The 27,204-nt window shown below is 37.1% G+C and overlaps 1 protein-coding gene across 1 annotated transcript in view; it reads right to left on the bottom strand.

Annotated features, from left to right (window-relative positions):
* Positions 1 to 27,204, bottom strand: part of Usp24 (ubiquitin specific peptidase 24) — a 123,602-nt gene that overhangs the window by 56,325 nt on the left and 40,073 nt on the right. The window contains exons 8-28 of the mRNA XM_051188293.1: positions 24,601 to 24,666; positions 21,795 to 21,869; positions 21,068 to 21,226; positions 19,994 to 20,108; positions 19,716 to 19,819; positions 17,532 to 17,639; positions 17,299 to 17,394; positions 17,046 to 17,207; positions 16,809 to 16,856; positions 11,290 to 11,397; positions 10,567 to 10,716; positions 8,978 to 9,109; positions 8,126 to 8,237; positions 6,443 to 6,519; positions 5,419 to 5,559; positions 5,191 to 5,244; positions 3,197 to 3,312; positions 2,113 to 2,179; positions 1,882 to 1,992; positions 785 to 883; positions 523 to 696 (exon numbers count right to left, since the gene is read on the bottom strand). Of these exons, the coding sequence (XP_051044250.1) occupies positions 523 to 696; positions 785 to 883; positions 1,882 to 1,992; positions 2,113 to 2,179; positions 3,197 to 3,312; positions 5,191 to 5,244; positions 5,419 to 5,559; positions 6,443 to 6,519; positions 8,126 to 8,237; positions 8,978 to 9,109; positions 10,567 to 10,716; positions 11,290 to 11,397; positions 16,809 to 16,856; positions 17,046 to 17,207; positions 17,299 to 17,394; positions 17,532 to 17,639; positions 19,716 to 19,819; positions 19,994 to 20,108; positions 21,068 to 21,226; positions 21,795 to 21,869; positions 24,601 to 24,666 (2,274 nt within the window). The remainder of the gene's footprint in view (positions 1 to 522; positions 697 to 784; positions 884 to 1,881; positions 1,993 to 2,112; positions 2,180 to 3,196; positions 3,313 to 5,190; positions 5,245 to 5,418; positions 5,560 to 6,442; positions 6,520 to 8,125; positions 8,238 to 8,977; positions 9,110 to 10,566; positions 10,717 to 11,289; positions 11,398 to 16,808; positions 16,857 to 17,045; positions 17,208 to 17,298; positions 17,395 to 17,531; positions 17,640 to 19,715; positions 19,820 to 19,993; positions 20,109 to 21,067; positions 21,227 to 21,794; positions 21,870 to 24,600; positions 24,667 to 27,204) is intronic.

Here is a 27,204-nt window from a genome sequence, read left to right as displayed (position 1 = left end):
TTGAGACAGGATGTCTTTCTGGCCTGGAGCTCATGGACCACACTAGGCAGCTGAGTGGGACCCAGGCATCTGTCTGTCTTTACTTCCCAAGTGATAGGAGTATAAACATTTTATCACCTTCCCTACGATTTATGTGGGTGCTAGGATTGAATTCAGCTCCTTGGGCTTGTATGGCAAGCATTTTACTCAATGATCTACCTTCCCACCTGTAAAGTACTAAGATAGCACAACATGTCTGAGTACTGAAGAATGAATCACCCAGTAAGAAGAGAAAAATCAACAATGAAGAAACATGTAGGAGAGGACAGCAAGAGGTCAGGCAGAATGACCAAGTCAGTGTTTCCAAACTCATAAGACTAGTAAATTATGGATCTTCTCTGCTCTGAATCAGTTATCAATTAGTTTTCTTTATTCAGACCTTGCCAGACTAAAGAGATGTGATCACCCAAATCTGTATAGACCAAAGGCAGAAAGGCAGTAGTCGATACATCCCTGTTTCTACTCTGAATTTGCTCTCTGTACCTGTTCCATGGCATACGATGAACTAAAAACCCCGCTGCTGCTGCTGCTGGAGCTGGTGGAGGAATCTGCAGAGCTCCCCGAAGGGGTCCCACTGCCAGAAGTCTTCACTGTCAGAATTTGTTCATCAGAAAATCCCAGCTGGTGGAGGAGCTTTTGATCTTTATTCACTGTCAGCTACAAAAGGTGGTTTCTTAGTTACCAAGAGGAAAGAGGAGGAAACTATACAAATTGGGCTAATGTGCCAACAATTGTTTAAACCCACCAAACTATCGTTGGTAAATATCTGTATGTTGTCCACAGGAGAGCACAGCTGTTTGGCTATCTTCCACCGGACACTGCCTATGGTTTCATTACTGTGAGCCTAGAAAATAAAACCAACGCTGGGGTGAGAGGATTCATTTATTCATTTCTCTCTGGAAGAGCAATAAGTGCTCTTAACTGTTGAGCCATCTCTCCAGCCTTCCATTACTTAGCTCTTCAAACAACAGTTCTGATCATCTACTATGTATTTCTAAAAGCCAGGAATAGAGTAGAGTCTTGGCAAGAACCCCTGCCCTTGGGTGGCCCTTATGTAGGTGTTAAATGCTTGATGCTATTCCTCCCCTTTATGTATGGAATAAGATCTCAAGCCACTCCCTGGAAATGTCTTCTATTCTAACCTTTCTCATCATACCTCCTCTCAACAGCCACCTTGTGAGCCTTTTACCTGCTATTCTGTCTGAAAGACTGTATTAATAAAAGCAATTACTCTGTTGTTTTTCAAATCTCTGCTCAAACATCAAGCACCTCAGGGGTCCATCTTTATTCAATACCTTTATCTTCTACCAAATTAATATCCTTTACTATTATTTATTCTTTATAATACTTATTTTCACTCGGCAGCATATTTTATATTTACTTATATATCTGCTTATACTCCCTGGTTTCTTTTCATTTCAAGGTTACTTTATGTGTGTGTGGTGTATGAGTGTTTGTGTTCATGTATATGAAAACCAGAACTTGATGTCAAGTGTCTTCTACTACTCTCCATAGTCTCCACCATAGTTTTTGAGACACTCGCTGAACCTAGAGCTCACTGATTGGCTAAGTGATCTCTAAGGCTCTTCCTAGAGCCTACCTCCAGGTCTAGGATTGTAAGTACATACTGCCATGCCAGCTCTTTACCTGGATGCTAGGGATCCAAACAGGTCCTCATGTTTACATGGTAAGCACTAACTGAACCATCTCCCTAGAGATCTCAGTCTTTGTTTCCAATTTGTTTATCAAATAAATACCTTTGAGAACCATCATTCATCTCCATCAACATCATTCTTATGAAAGCAAGACATGAAAAAGTTATTGAGCTCAGTATAAACCTACCTCTACAGTGAAGGTATCTTTGGTAGACTCATAGGTAACATTAAGAGTTAAAAGATGTCCATGAAATGAGGCACCATGAGGTAGAATAGTTCGTGGAACAGAGTAAAAATCCTTCAAAGAGATATGCAACTGAGTCAGACGCACTGTGGCACAACACAACTGTCAAAACACACGCTTCACCCACCTCATCTGCAACATGAATAAAGCTGCTCTAAAAAGAAGAGAACATACCTCTATTGTGATCACGTAGCGTTCTGCCAGAAGAAGCAATCTCTCGATTATCACAAGTTTTGTTGATCTATGAGTTTTTAAAAAAAGTCTTTAAACATATTTGAAATGAATCACTGACTTCAGCTCACTTTTACTCTGCTTCACCAAGACCACAACCAGTCAGTACTCACTGGTCAAAACTGAAACATACACAGATTAGTACCAGTGAGTACTAGTTAAACCCACTCAGAGCCGTCAGAGCTTCTTAAGGAAGGTTTGGAGAGGGGGAAAAAGTATTATCTCAACAAGTAAAAACACAATTGCTCTAGGAGAGATGGGTTGTACAAGAAGTTATCTGCAGAGAGCAGCAGAGCGATACCGAGGTTTCCTGAGCACCAATGATGTGGGGCTGCTTAAGGGAATGCATGTTATACCCCAATTTAAGGCTAGTAAACATTCAGTGTTTCTCCTCACTATTTTAAAGAACCAAAGCAAACACTAAACTTAGATCCTAGTAACACTTTAAGACTCTAAGCAATAATGGGAATGTCAATTCAAAGTTGTCACACAAATATTATTTGATGATAAAGCTCTTACTAATATTTTTTAAAGTAATTTTTTAGGTGACTATTTTAGTGGGCTGTGATTGTATTATAGTACATAATTTTAAACAGCATTTTTTTTAATTTCCTTTTCTTTTCCCCATGCCCTTGGGCTACTCAAGGAGAAAACCTTTATATAAATATTTCAAACTTAGAAAAAAATCTTGCCCAATGAATATATTTTTATTAAATCCTTAAGATCAGGCTACTCAGTTACACACAATCAAAGTAGTACAAAGTAAAAACAGAAGAATGTGTTCATAGGGCAGATGGGTAGAACAAACAATACTAGGTGACCCTGATGAGGACCTACAGCTCTTCAAGACACTGACAAAGACGGATATTAGGACATGTACGATTCTCCAAGACACAACAGCTTACGGAAGCTATGACATAAAATGAGGATACCAGTGAAAAGATGGTGGAGACAGCATTGCACAAACATTTTTAAAAACAATACATTTCTGTGTTGTGTGTCTGTGTTCTGTTTTGAAGCTACCTACCTGTACGGAGACTGAACTGACGTTGCTACAGTTGGCATGGCAGTAGCAGTGAGCATTTTTGTTGCTCGGGTCACAGCATGTGTTAGAGTGGGGCCACCAAGTGCTGAACTGGCTGCCTGTAAAGTACAAAATAATCATTATTCATTTCATATCTGGGTTCCTCAACCTGGCCTCCACAGCGCTGGGGCTAGTAGGATCCCTGGCCTCTAACCAATAGGTGCCAACAAGGATTCTTCCAGTTGTGAGAATCAAAAGTCTCTACCAAATAACCCTGGGAGTCAAAATAAAAGCTAGCTGAGGGTTGTGAGATGGCTCAGCAGGTAATGCATTTGCCAAGAAAGCCTGATGACCTGAGGCAAATCCCTGGAACCTATGTAGAGAGGAGAAGTGATTCATAAAAATGTGTCTTCTGACCTCCACATATGCAATAAACACGGCACGTGAGTATCCCTTTCATGCTATCACAACACAACATATAAATAATAAAAAAAATATTAAAAAGAACTAGTTGAGATATGTTAATACTTATATTGTACTTCATATAGAAAACCTTGAATATTTGAATAGGTTGTTTTTGTTTATTTGTTTGCTTATTTGTTTTGGTTTTTCGAGAGAGGGCTTTTCTATAGTTTTGGACCATGTCCTGGAACTCACTGGGTAGATCAGGCTGGCTGAGAACTCACAGAAATCTGCCGATCTCTGCTTCCCAAGTGCTGGGATTAAAGCTGTGCACTATCACTGCCCAGCTTATTTGAGTGTTCTTTAATGATGACATATTTGTATGGAAGTCACAATTTGGGGAATATTGTATAGAGTACATGTTTGCCATGAGGAAGATCAATTTATTAACACTGAGGACAGTGGCATTTTATACTTTTGGAATACTCATTAGCTATAAAACTTAAGCACAGATTTCAACTGAACATTAATCTTCAGTGCTTTAATTATCATGATGGAACTAAGGCGGTCAAAATAAATATGAAATAAGAGTAAACCATAGGCTTTTAAGAAATAAAGAGAGCCAACATCATTTGCTTCCATGTCTCCTATTTGGCATTTATTTAGTTTGAAATGTTATTTATTATACACATTATGTGAAACACAGATACTGAATTTCCAGTGTGAAATATATGGAACAATAGATGGTTCCTTATGTCCAGAAGTGGGAGATAAGTAGAACAATAGATAGCAGAGGGAAGAGATGAGACAGAAGATAAGATTTTCTACTGAGTGTATTTGGTGTGTGTGCTCAAGTATCCTGTGTGAGCATGCATGTATATGTGCTCACTGTTCTGTGGAAGTTCCACCCCAAGCCTCCTCCCTCATCTCCCATTCCAAACCCCAACCTCTCAAAAAGTCCACCAAGGATCAGCTTCTCCCGAGGGCTGCTCAAGACCATGCCTATGGGATACTTAAGATCTAACAGTCATATTTGCCATGTGATACTTTTCCCACCCTCCTGAGGTCACCAGGAGTGCTTTTGCTCTGTTCATTAAACTTGGATTTATTAAATTGGTTTGATTGACTGCAGTGGATTTCCAATAACTGGGGATTCAGAACTTATCACTCATGTTCATGAGCACATGTATAAGCACATGTGTGTGGAGGTCAAAGGTTAGTATTAGGTGTCTTTCTCTATTGCTTTCCACCTTGCTTTTTTGATACAGGGTCTCTTCACTGAACCTGAAGCTCAGTGTTTTGGGTTAGACTTGCTGACCAAGTGGGTCCCTAGAATTCACCTACAGTTCTGGAGTTACAGACACCAAGAGCAATGCTAGAACCTAGATCTGAATATAGGTCTTCATGATTTACAGCGAAGATTTAACCACTGACAAACATCAAAGCAAATGCTTACTCCCATACCATGACATAGGACTTTTGATCAACTCTCTAATAGTACTTAGTCACAAATAACAGCATTATACATTATCCAAAAATATAAACTTATAAAAGGGGAAAAGAACTCATTTAAAAGGTAAGAAATTATTACTCACTTCTAGTCTTGTATAGCAATCAGCAATAAATTTCTTATGTAAAGACACTGAGTCCTGAAAGTAGGAAGTATATAGAAATTAAAATTAGGCATTTAATTCTGAACATTAATCAAGACAAAATACCAAAATGAGTCAAACTATGATACAGCAAGGACTACACTTACCAATAACAAATATGGAATTTTTTACATTTTTGTGTTTCAGTAGCATTTTTCTTTGAATACTTACCTTCTTTAACCTAGGATTTAGATTAATGTAACTGTAGTTTATGATTAACTGAATAGCTTCATTAGCAATTTCTTCATCAGGTGATTCCATTGCTATTTTCCAAATGAAATCCATTCCTATCAATTCCAGCTTTTCTACATACTGTGTAAAATTAAAATAATATAAATTAAACAGCCCACTATTATTATAACATCACAGGTAATTATTTTTCTGTTACATCATTGAGTCTGAATCTCTGTTTAACAACCACTACTGTACTGATGTGGAATTCTAACATGAAAACCAACTGACCACAAAAACAGGCATCCTTCATGGCAATTAGAATAGGTGCAGAGATGTTTCTCCAGATATTCCTGACACAAGGCAGACCTCTACTCAGAAAAGCTAGTCAATTAGAAACCGAAAAGTGATACAGATATCATCTTTATGGACTTCTCTTCAAAAGAAACAAGAATGAAGTGGCTACTAATTCTGGGAACCCGATCCAGTCCTTCCCAAAGCTCGGTTGGAAGCAGCAGGATACAGCACTTGCAGTATCTTGCAAATATTCTGACTACTTCAGTAGCAGGACCTAAATAACAGAGACTTAAAGATTGATGCTTTTCTGTCTTAAGAACATATGTAAATATAAACATTCTATGGGCCTTGTTTTCCTACTTAATAAGTCTGCTCCCACATTTCCCCCTGCAATCCTAGCCACTGACATCCTAGGATGAACATTTTATCATTCTCAGGTACATGGAAGCCTACTGGATTCATTCCTCTGGAAATCTACTTGACAACTACTGGTTCAGGGCTGCTCCTAGAGGACAGAAACTTCCTATGTGGCTGCTGAAGAGAGACTATGCTAGCCATGCAGCCACCAGTGCCTTCAAAGGGAGCCTCTGTCGCTAATGCCTGAGTTGGCAGGGAAAAAGACCTGATTTAAACAAACATGTTCATGTTTTCTAATCATTAGAAGACAGGCTTTTTTTTTTCTTCTGAATATCAAGCTATATCAAATAATTCAAAGTATGCTACATACCAATTGAGCTCCTTGTCTTTTCAATCGATGATCACAAAGATTCACATTTTCAAAAAAAGTCTTAAATAAGTTGAAACCTAAAATTATAGAATGCCAGTCAAACCCATGCACTCAGACACAAGATAATCGATTAAAAGACTAAAGCTAATCAGAAGTGAAGGCTACAATATTCCAGGTAATTGTTTCTTGAATAGGTATCAAAAGTGCAGAGGTTGTATGTGGTGCAGCCTGTGTGTAGTATAGATTGTAGGGTGTGTAGAATAGGCTGTGTGTGGAATAGGCTATGTGGTGGTGCAGACTGTGTGTGGAATAGGCTGTGTGGTATAGGCTGTGTGTAGGGTGTGTGGTATAGGCCATGTGGTGGTATAGGCCCACAGTCACATCTACTCAAGATGCAGAGGTGTGAGGACTTCTTGAGCTCAGAAGCTCCAGACCAGCCTGGAATATACAAAGACATTTTTAAAAAGTACAAAAGCAAACCATACACCTCTAATTCTAGCACTTGGGAGGCAGAGGCAGACCTCTGTATGTTCGAGGCCAAACTGGTTTACATAGCAAGTTCCACAACAGCCAGGGCTACATAATGACATCCTGTCCTAAAACAAAACAACAACAAAACAAACAAACAAACAAACAAAAAAACCCCAGACAAACCAAAACATTAACAAAAACTCACAGGCAGCAAGAGAAAATACACAAAGTAGACTTAATCAAAATGTAAAACTTTCATGCTTCAAAAGACACTATCAAGAAAAGAACACAACATACAAACAGGATTTTTTTTTTCAAAATAGGGATTTTTAACAAACTATGTATCTGTTAAAGAGCTAATACCTAGAGTATTACATCCGAACCCTCATACATTGCTGGTGGGATTATAAAATGGTGTAGCCCCTTTGCAAAAAAGTTTGATAAGATTCTCAAAGATTAGCTCTCAGAGCAATGTGACTCTAAAATTCATAACCAAAAGATATGAAAACACAAAAGCTGCCACATGAATGTTTATAGTTCAAAGTGGTAGTGACAAATGTTCACCAAATGATGAATTAACAAAATAAGAGACATCTTGAGTGAAATATTATAGTCCTAAAGTGATACACACAACAATCTGGGTGTGCCTTGAAAACATTCACACCACAATCAGAGAAAATAGGTACAAAAGATCCCAAATAGTACTTATGATTTCACATACACCAAATATTCAGATTAGGTCATCTATAAAGGAAAAGATTAGAGGCTAGACAAGGGAAGGTCAGAGAGAGGCTGCCAATGAGGACAAGGCTATTTTTTTGGGTGACAATGTCTAGTCAAGGCTGCACAAGTGAGTACAGACTAAAAGCTGATGAATGTATATTTACAAAGTAAGTTTTATGGCACATGAACTGAATCTCAATAAAATAACCTAGCCAAAAGAAACAACTGAAAGGAAGCATTATGTACTTTGATATATTTTTTACCTAATGAATCCTATTTATTAAGGAATACCAGAAAGATAATTTGGCAATGTAATCTATTAGGCTATGCAATTTTAAAACTCAGTAAGGTACCATGTGGTTACGTATGTGAAGAATTCCACAAGGATATTCCAACTGTTTAGCTGCTTCTGAGAAGTAGGATTAAAGTTAAGAAAGAAATCTCTTATTCTAAAAAAAACTAAAAGAAATAGTTGTAAGCTTTCCCTACCATTCATAGTGATCTCATATGACTCCAATTTCAAGATTTTCTCCTTGAAGAGCTGCTGCTGAACGTCACTCTCGAGATCATGCTGCCCTTTTGTAAACCACTCAAAGCACATCTGTGGATTAAGACAGAACTGCCCTAAGACCAACCACAAACCTCTGCAGACAAAAACACATGGACATCTGGACAGTAAAGAGACTGCTTTCAATCCTTCTAAATGATACTCAAAACTGAAATATTTTATTTGGAACTCTGGAGCAAATGGGAACTAATGGTTAGTAGGTCTTTCTCTTAGCAATTATGCACTCACACTTTTCACTGGATTTTATACTCAACTCTTCCCACTGGCATGCAATTAAGCCTTGCTGCATGCCAGGCACAGTGCTAAGCACCGTCACAAACTCAGTCCTTTCAACATACCTATGAAGTGGTTATTATTATTCTGTAAAATGAGAGGAAACCAAGACTCACTGTTAGCAACTGCAAATGTCAAAGTAAATGTTTCTATTTCTGCTTTAGTTGTTCTTGACTTACCATTCTCTGGGGATACAATATCATTTTTAGGTACTAAGATTTTTTTAGTAGTGATTTAAAATTAGTTTCACAGGATAGGAGAAAACAAAATTATTCCTATAATTCATCAATATTCATTTTATGGACTTTAATATTTTTGACCCAGAATTCCATCAAAATGATCAGAGAGCTGACACATTTACATATATCATGGATTTCTTGTATGACATTATTTTCTAGTACTTACAGTTCCTACTCTGCCAACACAAACAGAGGATCCAGGACACAAGAACAAGATGAGACATATGGCACAGTGCAGCATTTCAACACTGTCTTACAAACCTCTCGATCTAACTCGCAGACATCCTGGCCAGTCACAAGGCATTCCCAGATTTCTTTGGCTCGGTTCCACCCCAGATATAGTGTAGCTTCTTGTAAGAAAAATGCCAGGAATTTCAGATGTGCCTCTAAATACTGGGGAAAAAAAAAAAAAAAAAAAAAAAGCAATAATGCAACCAATTAACTCATTTGAGGCACTCATACCTAAAAGAAACATTACAACAAAACTTTAATTAATTACAAAGTCAGTTGATTTCAGATGTAAATCAAATTCAACTTTAGTAATCTCAAAAGGAACCACCATGCTTAAAAGTGGTGGTTAAGTTTTATTTCTGGTAGTTTTTTTTATTGCTGTTTTGTTTTTTATGAGACAAGGTCTCACTCTGAATTCCAGAATAGTTTAGAATTCAATCCATAGACCATGCCATGTTCTCAACCTGTGAGTCACAACCCCTCTGGGGGCAACAGGGGTATTGAATAACTCTTTCATAGGGGTCAAATATCAGATATCCTGCATATCATATTATTTACATTATAATTCATAAAAGCAGCAAAATTAGTTATAAAGTAGAAAAAAAATAATTTTATGGTTGGGGGTCACTATAACATGAGGAACTATATTAAAGAATTGCAGCCTTAGGAAGGTTGAGAACCACTGGTCTGTGGAGTCCTGGATTACAGGTATGGGGCACTATATACAACTAAGACTTTTAAAATACCGTTAGCAATCAATTGATTTGAAAACAAAATGCATGATCTACATAGCTAGCAATTGTTGCTAATAAATACTAGTTTTCTAAACTCCAGTTTGACATTTAGTAAAGCACTGAAGAGATGGCACAGTAGTCAAAAGCATTTATTGCTCTTGCAGAGGACCTGGGTTCAATTCCCAACAGCCACAAAGTGTTTCACAACCATCTGTTACTCTAGTGCCAGGAAATTTGATACCCTTTTCTGAACTCTGTGAGTTTTAGCCCCACATGTGGTACACATGTATACAGGTAAGCAAAAGCACAAATTAGTAAATCTAGTAAGAAAAAAAATGAAATTATAGTTAAGACTCAAAACTTTTCTTTAGGCTGAGGGAGTATCCCTCTATGTAGAATGGGCTCCCAAAGTCCATTCGTATTCTAGGGATAAATACTGATCCACTACCAGAGGCCCCACAGACTGCCCAGTCCTCCCTAACAAGACCACATTCAGAGAATCTGAGTCGGTCCCATGCTGGTTTCCTAGCTATCAGATTGGAGTCCATGAGCTCCCTTGTTTAGGTCAGCAGTTTCTATGGATTTCTTCAGCCTGGTCTTGACCCCTTTGCTCATCATTCCTCCCCGTCTGCAACTGGATTCCCTGCTCCAAATGATATGACAGACTTTGAAGACTCCCCATGGAAGGCCTCGCCCTCCCTGGGGAGCAGAAAGGGGATGGGATGGGGGTTTGTGGGGGGAACAGGGAGGGAGCTGTTTTCTCATCACAAAGATAGCTTATGGTACCCTTTGTAGTTGTACCCAACAAACATGTATTTTACAGTTCAAACAGAAGAAGTTAAACAAATGCCAAAAACTATAAAACAAAAACACAGTGGCTGATACCTCCCGGTAAGTGTAACGACCATCCACCAGTGTCAAGCCAGTTAAACCTCCAGGTCCAGCCACAGCTGCTGCAAGTCGATGACAAGCTAGTAAGCTTCCTGTTACCAATTTGACTATTTCAAAATTTTTCTTCAGGTCTTGAATAATGCTCTTAACAAAGACAACAAAAATGAAAGAGGCATGAGGCTCACAGTAGTTTGGTTGGTTTAATATACTTTTATTTTAGAATGTAGCCCCAGATGAAAGAACAAACATGAGACTTCCTATTACAGTTAACACAATCAATCTGGTATTTTATTTGGCACTGATTTCTTATTATGCTTATTAATAGGTAACCTCCTCCCAAGGAACTTATAAGCCATTGCTATTATTTTGCAATGAGAAATGAATCTTTTCCTGGATCTTACCCCAAAATCCCTAACATGAAGAAAGCTCTACCTAGCTCTTAGACAAAGTAATCTTCAAATTTGAGTTACCACTACTTTTTAAAAAAGCTTGCGTAGTTATTTTCATAAATTAAACAATGAAAAAGAAGAGGTAGGACAAAAGAAGCTCCCCCCAGACATGAAAGTACAGTGATTTAAACTCAAGAGTTCCAAATGATAAGACTCAGTGACATTAATAAATGTAAGTCAGTGAGACACTATCAATGCAACACCCTTGCTTATTACAATTATTACAAATGGCTATGCACATAAGAACCAAAGGTAATTATACTCCTACCTTGTCTTGCTTTTGATATGTCTGTTTTATAAATGAGCGTGTGATTTCATGGAGTTGACGCAAAGCTGGCACCACCCATACAAATTGCGGATTATTAAGCTGAGATGACTAGAGTTAAAAAGAAGTTACATTAATTAAGTTTAGAAGTAAATAGCAGTCATTTATTAGCTATAAAAAATTTCCAAGTCAATAATTTCATTGTTACACATTCCACTATTTTCCTTTTCATGTTACTTATTTTTAGCTTATCTCCATGCAATCACAATTCAGTCTTCAACTTCTTATTCTGCATGCAATTTCCTAAGGTCAAGAACTGCAAACAGGAGTGGATGTGAAATGACAGTAAATGTACAGGGGGATATCAGCAAAATACAGACGACAAGGAATTAGCAACTTCAAAGGATAGATTAAGTAGCACAGAGCTGCTAAGACATGTTGACTCATAAAGTAAACTGATGGCAAAGCTTAACAACTGAACTGGCTAGCAAGGAAAATAGACAAGAATATGACTTTCTTTAATTATGTGATTATGGTATGAATGATCTGATCAAGATACTGACAATGAGTTAAGTAACAAAGAAAATATAATCTGATTATATTTCTATTTAAGATAATTGTGTAAAAGATAATTCTGCTTTAATTATTAAGGGGCTTGGGTACAGCTCAGAGGTAGAGCATATGTCAGGTCCTGGGTTCAATTCTTAGTACTTCCCTTCCTCCACCCGACTCCATTACTATTTTTATTGGATATTATATATTAGACTACACTTTAATTTCAAAGCATTCAAATATATTATTTCTGAAACTGGTAAGACAATCAGATCTTTGTGTTGCAGATGAAAGAAACATGACGTGCATGCAATTCTTCTTAAAGAGAATTGGCCTTTAATCAATAGCATAATTTTGTACTATAAATTTTCATAATAAAATTGGTATCAGATTAAATGCTATTAACCAACTAATTATAACCAAAAATTAACTAAAGCCTTAGCATTTATTTAAAAGGCTGAACTTTTTTGCTTTAAGTAATTTTATCAAATCTTTCTGCAAAATGAAGATCTTAGTTGAAAGAATAATATTGTAGTCTTTTAAAGAAACACATCTACTACTATAGTGCATCTACTACTACTGTGTGCAAGCTATTGCCAAACAATACTTTTTCCTCCTCTCAAATACATGAGCCAAATAAGCCAATGTATCAAATACCATATTTCGTGGATTCTAAGATACATTTCTATGACTTTTAACATTTCTCAAATTGATACTTCTTCAATTATGTCAAAAGACACTTACCAGCCACTAAAGTATTAAGTGTAAGCTTGTATAACTGTCCATATCTTTTATATACAAACTTACCTATACACAGAAGGCTTTTGTTCATCTACCTGCTATCTGAATTGAGCTGTTATTTATTACAGATAGCACCAAAAAGGATGGCCTTTAAACCTCAATTTGGGTTATTAATTTATTGTTTAAATGTTATTAGAAACATCATACCATGACATAGCACTAACTAGCCTACTGTGACTCAAAACAATTCAAGTCATTTTCAAAGCCAAAGGCTGGCATGCAGTCCCTTCCCTTGGCAGGGCTCTATCACTCAGCACTGATGCCTCTCTACCTTAAGCTGTACCTCAATTCACAAGAAGCTGTTCAACTGTACTGTTCACCACTCAAGAAAAAGTCTCTTTCTGAACAAATATGAGCACACAAAACTCCTTGCTTCAGTATGCCCCCAAGGACGCTGTTATGTAACATACTTGCCTACATGTGCAATCCCTAACATCCCCAGTACCAAAGATTTCAGGGTGGTCCAAAACACTACTACAGATAATGATTATCAGTATTTTAAGGTGAAATTACACATAATTGAGAAAAAACAGAACAAGAACATGTTTACATTTAACCCCTGGCTACAAGTCTAAACAATGGCTGGTAAATGTAAAATGACTTTTTCTTGGGGTCAGGGCAGAGTCTCAGGTACCACATCTAGTCTCAAACTAATTATGTAGTTGAAGATGATCTTAACTGTCTGATTCTCCTGTCTCCATTTCTTGAGTGCTGGGGATACAACCCTGAGCCTTGTTCATGATAAGTAAGCATTGTACTAACTGAGCTAAATTCCATTCCCAAAAGGTAGTTTCTGTTTTTCTTCTGTTAGTAACTCTGTAATTTAGGCTGCAATCTCTGGCATTTTCAAATCATAGAAATAAGGTATGTATTAAAGGTCAAATACTTCTGAAGTTAGCCAGAGTATTTTTTTCTAAAACAAAACTTAAGAGATGATAAAAATTGTAAGGCTTGATTCTGAACTGACATCTTCTAAAAGTATTACAAATATCTATATCTATACAGACATATCCATTTTTTTTTTTTTTTAAGATTTCTTTATTTATTATGTATGCAGTGTACTATGTGCCTGAATGTCTGCCTGCAGCCCAGAAGAGGGCACCAGATCTCACTACAGCTGGTTGTGAGCCACCATGTTTGCTGGAAGCTGAACTCAGGACCTCTGGAATAGCAGCCAGTGCTCTTAACCTCTGAGCCATCTCTCCAGCCTCCTACACATAAATCCTTTAGCAATAAGTAGATACATTAAAAAGCATCATTATGACTAATTAGGTAAATTATGGCTAAAGAAAATTATAGTTCAAATGTTACTCTATATAATAAAATTAAAAGAAAAGTCATATAAATTGGAATTTAAGACTCATTTCTGATAATAGTCTTTCCGAAGGTTAGCAATCAGGAAAAAAATGTTAATCACTGTTATCCATGGTGTTATATTGTGAAGTTACAAGAAAAATTGAAAATTAACCTCCTCTGATTGCTAAAGATGGCTGAAAACAAACCGAATATATATGATAATTTCATTAAATTCAGTGTGCTGTCCAAATTAGAGTAACGTTGGAGGGAACTGCAGGTCTCAACCTGGGTGTCCCGCACACCTTCCCTTTTTATGAAACTCATTACTCGTTCACTGCTTCAGTAGGCAGGCACTCTGTTTAGACACTTTTCACTAGGAAACTTCTTACACCTAAACAGGTCTTCATGCATTACCTTAGGAGACATAACACAAAGTCCACTCCATTTCTCTATATTTACTCTCTCAGTACCTAAAGAAACCATTCATGTTCTTTGAGTTCTCTCTTCTTAGGGTTGAACACTTCTTATCTGTCTTGCTTTTTCAGTTTTAGACTTTTTATCTAGAAACAACGTAACATTTTTTTTTTTTTTTGTACAGGAAGAAAGTATTTAAGAAGAATTTTCTACATCACTATGAGACTATTTGTACTGAGGACATCTTGCTAGCTTTATCATATTTTGGCAAACATAGGCAACTAACTAATATACAGGTCGACTGTATTGAAATCAAAATATCTGAATTCTAAAATTGAAAGTTTTTTTAAGTGCTAATATTATGTTCAAAACTTTTATTTTGAATTTGGGATGCTCAATTTATTTAAATACTCTGAAATCGAAAAGGTTCCAAAACTGCAAACACAATAGGTCCCAAGTATTTCAAAGGATATTTGGCCTGGTTAAGTGCAGCTTTATGTGTGTTCATAGGGTGCAGGAGAGGAAAAGGGAGAAACCTGCCAGATGCTGTGAGGAGACCTAAAGATAGCCTATGGAATATGCGAACACTACTACTGGAGTAAACATTTTTTTGTTGTTGTTGTTTAGTAATTATTTTTTTGGATGAGAACATTTAAATTTTTTAGCTGAAGGAAATAAGAAGTGAAATAAGAGACAAAGGTTGGGGGTGGACAGTGGAGGGTATAAAAGAAGCAAAGGAAAGGAAGAGGGCCAAGGGCTGAGGGGACCTTGGCAGAATCTATAGAAATAAAGGTCAGAATTTCTCAACAGGACAGTAAACTTGGGAACTTGGAGTGGAGTGTCAAAAGCAGCAGGAAGGGGAATCAGTTGGGGAGAAGAGGTAGCTGAGGGCAGGAGGGGGTAAGAGGTGGGTGAGCTTGTCTTACCCTTCGCTTAGTTTCTGTGTAGCCTGGCAGGGAGACATAATCCCCAGTCAGCCCACCTTGCTGCCTGGCAGGAAAGGGCATAGCATAGAAAAACACCTTTAGTGGCAGTAAATACTTCACTCCCCTGCCAGGGGGGTTTGATCTTCCCACTGCCCCCCTTCAGCAATGTGTACTTTGAGTATCTACGAAGCACTTAGCCAATTGGCAAGTGCAACATAAAACTTGGAAAGAGCAACAGTTCCTAGGATTTCCTTCCTGGGAGCAGTGGGGGGAAGGGGATGCCAGTAAAATGGAAGAATATTCTTTTTGACTCTCACAAAATGACCAGATAGTTTCCTTTGTGTTGTTTTGCCATTAAGCAACAGACATGAATGAAGTGACTGCAGAGAGAAGCAATAAAGACAAATGATGAACTAACTAGGAGAGCTAGGTGACGCTTAGCTGTGACAAGGGCAGGACACAGGTCCAAAGGAGTTTCTGGATCTAAAGTTATTTCCCTGGAGGAAGGGAGATGCTCCTTCAGCTCTGACCTACATATCTATAAAGAAAAACAAATGTCTGTTGCCTAAAAGAACAGAGCATTTTCCTAGAGGCCCCTTTCTTTTACTGATACTACTGAAAGATACACATTTCAATAACTCAATGAAAACCATTCAATCATAAGAAGAGAGACTGCTAAATTGTCTGAGTCACTGAGTTGAGGGAACTGGAAAATTTAAATGCCATCCGAGTAGAAAGCAAGCAAGTTGTTGAATTAAACATTCATCATTCCTTTTAACCCCAGCATTACTAGCTCCAGTTTGTGAATAATTTTAAAATCACTAAAGCTAGATCTTACGCAGAACATTCTGCTAATCAAATTTCAGTGTCAGAAATAAGAAACACCACATTCTTATACCCCCACCTAAACTTTATAGCCAGATTAGGCAACATGAACAAAAAGGCTCAGTAAATCACCAAAGCTTGTTAGCAAGAGCTGTGTCTGTGGATATATACATGAAAGCTAGTAGTAAACCAGCTCCTTTGAAGAAAGACCAGTGGAAAGCATGGAAAGGTCCGGCTGATGAAATACCAAGCCTCTCTCTATTTTAACCAGAAACATGTCTATGTTATTAATATGAAACTCCAAAAACAAAATTATTCCTATCACTGACTGGAGGGCTGCCCAGGGCTCGGAGCAGGGATGCTATGAGAACAAAAGCAAGTGCATGTGTGGTACACCAAATACCGAAGAACTCTCGCATGCTGCCACCACATGCACCTTTCCCCTTCCTTCTTTTTATTCACAAATATTCCCTTTTCCCTTACAGGAGAAAAATGGGGACAGAATTTATTTAGAAGTCATTGTACTATAAAAAGTACTTATTCAATGGAACTCTACCAACTTCTAAGAAAAGCATAGTTTATAAGAATCACATCTGTATATTAATATTAGTCTAATAAACCCTAAAGTATTTAAAAAGTATGATGCAATTTATTATAGGTAATTATAAAATTAGAATACCTTAGTTGACTTCATATGCAAATGCTTACCTTGAATCCATCTTTCTTGTTTTTTTCCAAACCTGACCATTCTCCAGGCTGAAAATTCATTTTAAGAGAAATATAAGTGACTTGGTAAAAACAAGACCTATAGCACCCAAATTTGGCTTCTAAGGTAAGAGCTTCCAAACAGAATATTCCTCTTAGTTTACAGGAAATTTTCTTGGCTCTAATCACTCAGATAATATTATTGCTCTGACAACAAAATTACACAAAGCCAAAACCAACCCTTTTAATGTCTTCTATGCACTTAATGATGTAGCTCCTCTTGATTGCTTCCTTCACTGCATAGGCATCGCTAAGGATTGTCAGGTGCTCCTCCAGCGCTTGCTGAATAAGGCTACTGGGCAAGGTTGGAAGGTGAGCCAGTTCCCAGAGTACATCTAAAACCTGCAATAGCACCATTATGTGAGCCATCTCCTAAACACAGAAGACTGTTTTAAGCATTTGTAGCTTAAAAAAATCCATTTGATTTTCCTGCCTTTCCAGAAGTAGCCTCAAATCGAGCTTCCCGGCCGATCCGTCCAATCAGACTCAACAGCTTCTGCCTTACTCTGTCACTCTCGGTCTCCCAGCTCTACACAAGAGAACAGACAAGACATGGGGTGATGGCATAATCAAGCTGGTGAAATTGGTAGCAACTTTTAAATTTGAGGTAAGAAAAGTACATTTACACCCAGTTGTTGGTAGATAGGCTCGAACTCTAACCCTTACCTTCTGAATGAGAACAAACAAATGATTAAGCTGGTCTGTATTAAACTTCACAGCTGCTGCAGCAATAATGGTGTGAATGTTCTCAATCACCGTTGAGGACTGTCCTGACTAGAAGAAAGCAGACATTAGGTACAAGTTAAGCCCTGGGGCTTGTAAAACCTAAGTCTTCTTCCTGATAATCTATACAAGTGACACATACAAGAATTAATTGACTCTAGTCTAATCAGCATTCACTTGCATGACAACATTGGCAGGATTAGCGAAGCAACTATCACTAATAGTTATTACCTGACTGCATTTCAATCCCAGTAGTATTGTCTTTCACATGTATAAAAGCACAAGAATTAAGATCTCTGACATTTATTTTAGGAAAAGAATAAAATATTTTCAGTAAGAAATTCATATTGCTTTACTCTGAACTGTTAAGTTACAAGGCAAATACATTTTCAGTGCTTTTCCAGATGATAATCAGGGTTAAAAGTATTATTGGCCCCATTTTAATTGTTGATTATAAATTCTTTGTGACTTCAACTAGTATTTACAGACCTTATGAACAGTAAGTCTCTGCACAGAGCTGCAGACCCTACTGTGAATGACTGATACTCTCTTTATAATTTCAGTCATGGGACATTCATGCCTGTAGGAATGCACGAGAGAGTGCATGCACATGCACACATACATACCTAATCTTCAACCTCAAGTGCGTTCAAAATGTACACTCAGAAAACATTATGTGAGGGTATTCAACGAAGGCCAAGATACGAAAAGCAAAGTCTAAGGACCTAGGACTGCTTTTCTTTAACCCTGTCCCTAACTGCAGTCTGTTCTGTAATGCTGGGAGGGAATCAACCAACTGTAGTCCCACAGTCATCTGTCAGCTAGTTTCCTATAATAAATACTCTGTCAGTGAGGGGCAGTACTGGGAGAGGAAAACGTAGAATGAAAGAGGGAGGGGAGGAGGACTTTGGGGTCATGCTCAGGGAATAAATGTTGGGCTGGCAGGGGTTCTGACAGTGCTAGTGAGTGGCACTTCACCAGCTTCAGCACTACCTCCCGCCCCCCCAGTAGCGAAGGTACCTCCCAAAGCAGGTGCCTCTCCTTGGACTTAATACCCAGCTCTCTATCTGTTCCCCCCACCTTTCTTCCACCTTAGCAACTCTATTTTTGTTGTTTTTGTTTTAAATTTTTAAAAATTGTTTATGTTATGTGCATGCGAGTTTTGTCTGTATGCATGCCTATGTACTATGTGCATAGCTGCTTTGTAAACAATTCCAGAGAGTAAATTCCATGTGTCTGAAATGCCTAGCAGTTGGTTTCTGACCAGATTTTGACAGATACAAATAAGTGGACACAGTTAGGGAAAGCACCAGATTTCACTATGCTTTAGCAATTAGGTGAGGCGCATACATACACTGCACTGCTTGTTTGAATTAGAGGAATGATTCACTCAGCAACAAGCAAATGTAATTAAAGCCAGTGATGGATGACACTGACTAATGAAAGCCTCTGTGGTAAGGAAAGGGCAAAAGATTCAGGCTTGAGGGGAAAGCAAAGCAAAGCAGAAAAGAATAATTTAACTAGGGCAGAGGATTGCAATTTTAAGTCCAGCACAAACTATATAGTGAGACCTAGTCTTAAAAAAAAAAAAAATGGCAGCCAGAATCTGTCAATATTGATGGTAAGTAGGAATCTAAAAACTTGCCATTACTATCATCCTCATTTGTCAGACTAAACAGGAAAAATTATTAAAGAAAGCTAACAATAGAGGGAAAAGTAACTTGGTTGGTAAACAGAAGAACTGCACCCATTCCTAGCTCTGCCCTAGCTGATACACAGCTGTTGGGAAGACTCTTGACTTTTTTTTTTTTTAACTGAAGAAATAAGACTAAAGTCTGAAATGTCTTGTGAATATGACATTCATTTTATATACGTAATTTATTTTTTCTAGAACTGAGAGTGGAACCCAGGACACTGTATTTGCTAGGCAAGTGCCCTATCACTGAGCTAAGTCCCTAAGTCCTCAACCCCTTATATATGCAATCTTAATAAACAGATCAGGTATAGCTCTTTTAGTTAAATACCATTTCCCAGCCTCCTCACCACCCTATCCCCTTTCCTATGGTACAAATTTACCAGGAAAAAAAAAAAAAAAAAAAAAGGCAAAGTTAATTCTGCTCAACTTACTTGTATTTTCCAAATTTTAGTGAGTTCATCTAATGACAATTTACTGCCCAAGAGTTCAATAATTCCCTTTATCCGATCACAGTATTGTGCTTGGTCTATGTTGCCTAATGGAGAAAGTATCAGAGGGGAAATCAGATACGGTGAATAATGACTATATGTCTATTAATTCAAAGCAATAACTTCCTAAGATTATCTAAAAACTAATAAAAAGAAATAATATTTTAAAAATAAAGACAATTTACATGCCAAATAATTTTTAGTTTTCAAAAGCAACTTACCTTCCAGTGCAATTGACAGAACTGAGTTTTCAACTAGCCAATCCAGTAATCTGTCTGTATCTATAGCATTCTTCACAGACTTGGATAAGGTACTATCTTCTATTAGTTTGGTTACCTAAAATGGTAGCATGTGCATGACTGAATCAAACATGCATAATCAAAATCTCTCATACATGTATAGTCATTTTTATAGACATATATATCAGTTTGATAATTTATCAAAATACTTCAAAACCAACTTCTTCCAAGTTAACAGACTACTAATGGTAACATCTCTTCAAAAAGAACATGCAGTCATCCTCAGCTCTTCTCACTCCTTAGATCACCCATGACTGCCTTGATGATGAGGCTCTTAACCCAGACTGCAAGCACAACTGTCCTCCACATTTTATAACTGAAAAGAAAGAGGCAGTGGTCCCTATTCAGCTTGTGAACTGTCCATGACCTCTACCACAAGACAGAGGACCAGAATGTGAAAGTAAGACATGACAAGAGTCCTAGCAGTGGCCTGATCAAATCGTATGTGTTCACACGTCTTTGCCAAAGTTCATGGTCTGGTTATTCAACTCTTCACATAGTTCAGTCTCCTTTCTATAAATTTTTCTTTCGACGTAAAATGATTCAGGATGAGCTAATTTGACTCAGAGCCAAAAATAGCCCAAAACTAAGGGAAAAATACCTGCAATCATGACTGAATGGTGTTGACTTACTCTGACTTTCACTGAACCCACCACACTGTTTGTGCAGATCTAAAATGAACTTTAGGAAATTGAAGGAAAGTATTTTCAGCATTTTGCTTAGGTTCACACTATTATTAGTTACTTTGTTTTTGTCCTAACATAAGCTAGAAGATAAGTTATATCTGAAATAAAAAGAATTGTCCCTTAGTAAATGTCTAAGGAAATTTCAGTTTTTCAGAGAGTAAATCTTGAAGATACAAATATGACAGACAATTCACATATGGTACCACTGATATCTCCATCTCACATAGTCAAGAGAAATTGTTCTTTCCCCCACCACTTTTGCATTATTAACTACATGAGTCAAGTCTTATAGAAACAGGTGCAAACTTACTTCTTTGAGGGAATTCATTTTAGCGCTAAAATGTGGTGATTTCAGCATGCGCAGCAGGATGTCAAGGCGAAGGTCATCCACAATCGTCACCAGATCCGGTTGGAAGCGCATGCAGAGTAACTTAATTGCAGACAAGAGCTCAGGGATACTAACTAATCTCTTCCATTTAATAAAAACAGAAAAACAAACAAACAGACAAACAAAAACTGTAAAACACCCTGATATTAATTCTCATTTATACACATAGTAGGGTAGCAGTGGCCAGGAGACAGCTCATATTTTACACGATCAATTAACTACATTTGCTTCTAAGCAAAAGTTAAGCTCATTAGTGAGGAGCAAGGAAAAGAAAAGGCAACTGTCCTAGGAGGGATTCAAAGTAGGAAAGTGTTTATCCATGTTAAACTGCTCTAAACAACTTCAGATACACCTAAAAATTCAACATTATCCTAATTTATTCGGATTGAAATACCATTAATATCATGCCAGAAAAACTGAATGGTATCACTCATGGGAATACTGTGTTCATTCTATTTATTGAGATAACAATATCCTCAGTGATTTTGAAAACAGTTCTTTCTGGGTGGGGTCAGGAAAATTCAAGTTAATTTGATGTGAACATCATGTCATCAGGATCCACAAAGCAATCTTATGGGAACTTGCCAAGACTTGGCTTTGCTATCATGGACTAACCAGCACCACGGGCATCTGTCTACGGAGTAATTACCTTGTCTTTGAGGTCTTTCTCCTCAACACTCCGCACATCCTGGATTGTGGTAAGGATGACTGGGTCTAGCATAGGCTGTAAACACAAAACACTAGTTAAAAAGAGCTCCTGAATTTGTGCTAAAGTAGCTACTTCCTTACCTGCCATTCACAAAGGAGAGGGCACAGTGAAAGGTGTGACTTCTAGCCATCAGTGCTACCACTAACTAGCTGACCATAGTAAATCCCCTTAATTGTGTCTTCAATAAAAAATGAGCACGGTTCTTCTCATTACATCTTCTAAGAGTTATCTAAGAACAGCTCAAGATATGTAGACTGCCCCTTTAAAAAAAGTAATAGGTGTGGCTACCTATTGTTTAAACAAACAGAGTCTCACTAGGCAGACCTGGCTAGCCTGGAACTAGTCTGGTCTCTAACTCAGAAATCTGCCTGTCTCTGACTCTCAGGTCTGGTATGACTATTTTTATAACAAAGTAAATATTTTATATTTGACTTTCAAAAACGAACACAAGTAAGCATAGACTATACAAAACAAGCTACATACAGACTAATTTTGTTATGAATGAGATACATGACATACTGCTCCAGAATGGGAACATAATCATGTATTTAACTCTAAACTGTTTTTATGAGAAACAGTTACATATTAACTAGAAGAAGACGGACTGTTCAATGAAATAAAACAAAAAAAAAAACAAAAAAAAAAAAAAAAAAAAAAAAAAAAAAAAAAAAAAAAAAAAAAAAAAAAAAAAAAAAAAAAAAAAAAAGTATTTGGCTGTCAGAGGCAAGAATACACAGCCAACGAATGAAAATGACATGAGACAATAATCCAGACAGAATTTCTTCCTGCACACAGATGCCATAGTACAGGAAGGGCTGTGGGCTGTGGGAGTCAGTATTCTTGTTGGCATGTGCCAGGCCACTTAATCCTATTGTCACCATTCTTCACGAAGGGAGACTAGAAGCACAGTCTTCTAAAGTCACACCAAACAGCAAGTAATGGAGACAATTTATGCCAGCTAACACATAGCACAGTGTATGTACAAATGCCTGAATGTAGATCTAGACAGATTAGCAGAACTAAAGATGAAAGTAGTTGTATCTTCTACTCTTCCAGCCCTTATTTTTCTAAGTGTACTCTGCTCATATATGTGTATATGTACATAAAATCCACAACTTCTAAAGAACTCAACTAATTAGCATTTAGAGTATTTATGTTGGATTTTCTTCCATGGAATACATACATTTAAAATCTAGTCCTGAGTTTGATTCACTAAGTTAATTAAATTATTATTAATTATAATTAACAATCTTTTCAAAAACTCAAACTACTTTGTCTTTTATGTCTTAAGTGTTTTAGCTACTAAACTACTGATTAGGACTGCAGCTCAGCTGGTAGAGTGCTTGCCAAGTAAGCATGTAGACCTAGGTTTGAGCCCAGCACTGATAAACTTGATGTGCTGGTATATACCTGTGATCCTATCACTTAGGAGATGAAGCAGGAAGATGAGTAGTCCAAGGTCATCCTTGGCTACATTATAAGTTTGAGGCTAGCCTAACTACATGAGATCTCCCCGCCACTCCATTTCAAAAATCAAAGCGTAACAAAAAACTTCATATTGATATGCTTAATAAACTAATAACATTAGACATTTCTAAAGAACTTAACATACAGAATTAAGAAAAGTAACATTAATTTATTTCCTTAAAATATTTTGCAAATTACTTTGATGTCTAAAGAAAGCACTTAACATTTAGAAATGGCAGAAAAATTTCTCACACATACTAAAGAAAATGGTATCACTCCAGTTAAACTGTCCCCAACAAAACAGTGTATTTGCAAAAAGGAACAGTGCATACATTAACAGGGTTCCCATGGGGCACTATGTTTGATGCAATTTCAACATTCTATGTAAACTTTCATAGACTATAAAGAAAATTAAAATGGAGATATTCTGATAAATTTTGTTTGATAACTTATTAACTGAAACAGAGAGAAACAAGAAAGTTTAATCAGCCTTCAACATTAGAAAACTGAATACTCAAGAGAAAAAAGATGAGTCAATGAGCAACAGGCTTGTTGTACAATTATAAGGAACTAAGTTCAGATCCTCAGGACTCCATCCCCCTCTTATGCCTGAAACCCCAGTGTCAGGAAGATCCTGGAGCTCACTGGCCAGACAACCAGTCAGTGAGTTCCAGGTTCCATAAGCAACCTGGTCTCTAGTTAAAACCAACCAACAAACAAAAAAAAGGTAGGGAGCAACAAAGGAAGAAAGCCGATGGTGACTCTTTGACCCCTAGGGCAGTATCTGTACACTTGCATGGACATGCACACACACAAAACTAAACACTCACAGCTTTGATTATGACTTGATGAATTATAATTCTCAAAGGAAGGCAGTCAGATGTGATATACTACTAAGCTATTATTCAGAAGAGAAAGAGACTAGGCAGTAAGCATGTCCAGCTGATGGTCAAACTGATTTAGTAGAACCCATGTGGCAACAAACCATGAAACAATCCTGTGAAGAACACAGGGTTACCTTCTTCTTTATAGAAAAGGCAAACAACAACACTAAGAAATAATATTTGATAAAAACCAATCATTAAAAAAAAAATTTCCAATGTTAGAGGGCTCCCTAAACTTAGAACACTACTACTTTCTGGCAGGACTTTCACTAAAAAATGGCAGCTATTCTGAAAAACAGAAGTTACTCTATATTAAATACCATTCTGAACAACCTAATAACAAAAGCTAATGTTTGTCATGTCTTGGGCAGTGATACAAAATGGCTTAATCATACCTGCACCACAGTGGAGTTCAGATACTCTGCACACACCCCTAAAGGCTGCACCAGCGCTGAGACAGCCTGCGAGAAGACAGTAAAGAGCAAGGTGAAATGTGAGGGAGATTTTTACCTTTTAAAATTAAGCAAACCCTTTCCATGTAGCTATTAAAATGTAAATGAAGACTTGCTCAAGTTATTAAGTAATGATTAGATAAACCAAATTCTGGATAGAAAGGCGACACACTTAAATTAATATAGACATTTAAATTAGAATGTCAACAGAACTCCCCTTACACACTGAATGAAATGATTCTAAAGTTTATAATGATGAATATTAAAACATTTTCTTTTGTAAAGGAGAGGATATTTAAGGAGAAAGTTAAATATCCTCTGACTCCCTACCCCTAAAAATGTTAAATCCTATTTAAAGGAGAAAAAGTTACTAAAACACATTAAAGAAAGCCCAAATAAACGAGAGAGACGTTGTGCATCTGAGTGAGAAATATCAATTATAAAAATGTCCACTTCCTGTTCACTGACCTACCTATTTAATGCTATTCCAAACATGGCCTCGGTGACTTTTTCTTCCCTGACATGATAATTATATCCACAAGAGTGAAAACCATCAAAATAAATCAGACTTTTGGTAACAATGACAGTGGGCAATAGTGGCATGGACAGTAAATAAAGATGGGAGCATCAGCACTGAATGAAAACAACAGGAGTCCAGAAACAAATCACACTCAGGGGATTTAGAGATAAGATGAAACTAGTCAATACCAATGGTAATGAAAACAAAAATTAGTCAAAGAGGATCTTGTATCAACTGCTTATTTATTTGAAAGTATGAGATCCTTGTCATCCAATAAATAAAAACAAATTGAATCAATCAAGAGCCAAATTTTAAAAATTATAAAAGCATAAAAAGAAACAAAATTATAACTTTGAAGTGGGACAATGTTCCCTAAGCAAGTCTGAAAAACTTTTAAGCCATTAAGGAAAAGTATGACTATACAGAATTTTTTAATATCCAACATCTCAAATATAAATAAGGCTGGCAAGGTGGCTCAGAGGTAAAGGTCCCTGCTGTCAAACCTGACAACCTGAGTGCAATCCTCTACACCCACATGGTAGAAGGAAAGAACCTCTGACCTCTACAAACATACCACACACCCTCATGCACAGATATACATACATTCACATAAAAATTAATTTACTATTAAAATAATTCCTAAAAATTAATGAAGTACTACTTGAGATCTAAAAGGTCAATTTGCAGATGAAATGCAAGTAGACAGTAATCACACAGAGAAGTGCTCTAATTCACAGAATAGCAGAGCACTGCAAACTCAGTAACAGATTGAAAAGTATGTACCATTATCAGTCATACTGTAAAATGGGTTTGGGTGAATACAGACTGGTGGTATAACTTTTTGGAAGGAGATTTAGCAGTTTACTGTAATTTTAAAATGTACAGTCTTTAAGAATTGATCCTTTACAAACATGCATACATGAAGACACATATGAAGAGAACATTTTCTATAGTAGTAAAAACTAACAAATGATCCAGCAACATTAACAAGCAAGTGCATCACTGTACAGACTTTGTACAAGAAATTGGAGCCACTAGGAACTTTAATGGTCTATAATATAAGTGAAAGTGTACTACTGTGTACAGCCTGAAAACAACTTGTTTTATGGAGATGAAGAAGTAGAAGGGACAGACGGAGTGGGATGGGAACAGGTATAAGTGTATGTATAGGATAGACCAGTTTCATTATTTAGTGCAGGTGTTTTTTAACTGGTGGGAATTTGATTATTTTTCCCAATATTGCTCAAGTTAAAAAAATATGACTTAAACATCATATGGCCTAAATTTATTTGGGATACAGCCACACTAACTGGTCAGGAATCAGGCACTTATCATGAAACTTTAATTATACTTATTATGAAAATGAGTGCACTATCTCCTCTCTCTCTCTATATATATATATACACACACCCATCACTGTTGCCAGTTTGGAAAATGGTCTGACCTAAGGGAAGATTTGAGAAGGGTTTTTAACTCCACAACATTTAATACCAATAGAGTATAAGCCTTCAATCCTGTGTGTTCCCCAATGTTCATCCAGGTAGGGTGGAAATTTGGGAGTGTTCTTTGTTATTTAAAGACTAGAAAATTATTGAATATTTTCAACACATTTAAGAAATAAGGGTAATTTCTAATATCACTCAATGCCTAACACAGCCAGTTTTGAGAAACAAATAAATTAGACAAAACTGCCTCTGAGTTCCTTTTCTTTTTCAAATCACTATTATCTTCCATGTCAAAAAGCCACTTTCAACATAAACTCAATAGGGATCATATGACAACCGATCAGTCTAAGTAACTCTCAAGGCAGAAAGACGAGGCTTCCCAGCTTATGGCAGCAAGGTCAGTCTATTACACCATCAGTTTCTCTTCCTGACTAAAATTCTGCCTTCTAAAGAGGTACCAGGGGAGTTGATTAGTTGATATCCTACAGGAACTGTCCAATTTTTAACACTTACAGATGGTATTTCAGTACATATTTCCAAATCAATCCAATGATGGTGACTAGCATGTCCCAGTGATCTGCC

This window comes from Phodopus roborovskii, unplaced genomic scaffold (assembly GCF_943737965.1).
Source record: "Phodopus roborovskii unplaced genomic scaffold, PHOROB, whole genome shotgun sequence".
NCBI classification, from domain to species: Eukaryota; Metazoa; Chordata; class Mammalia; order Rodentia; family Cricetidae; genus Phodopus; species Phodopus roborovskii.
The sequence above is the reverse complement of the archived record's forward strand: the minus strand, read 5'-3'. Positions and strand labels throughout refer to the sequence as shown.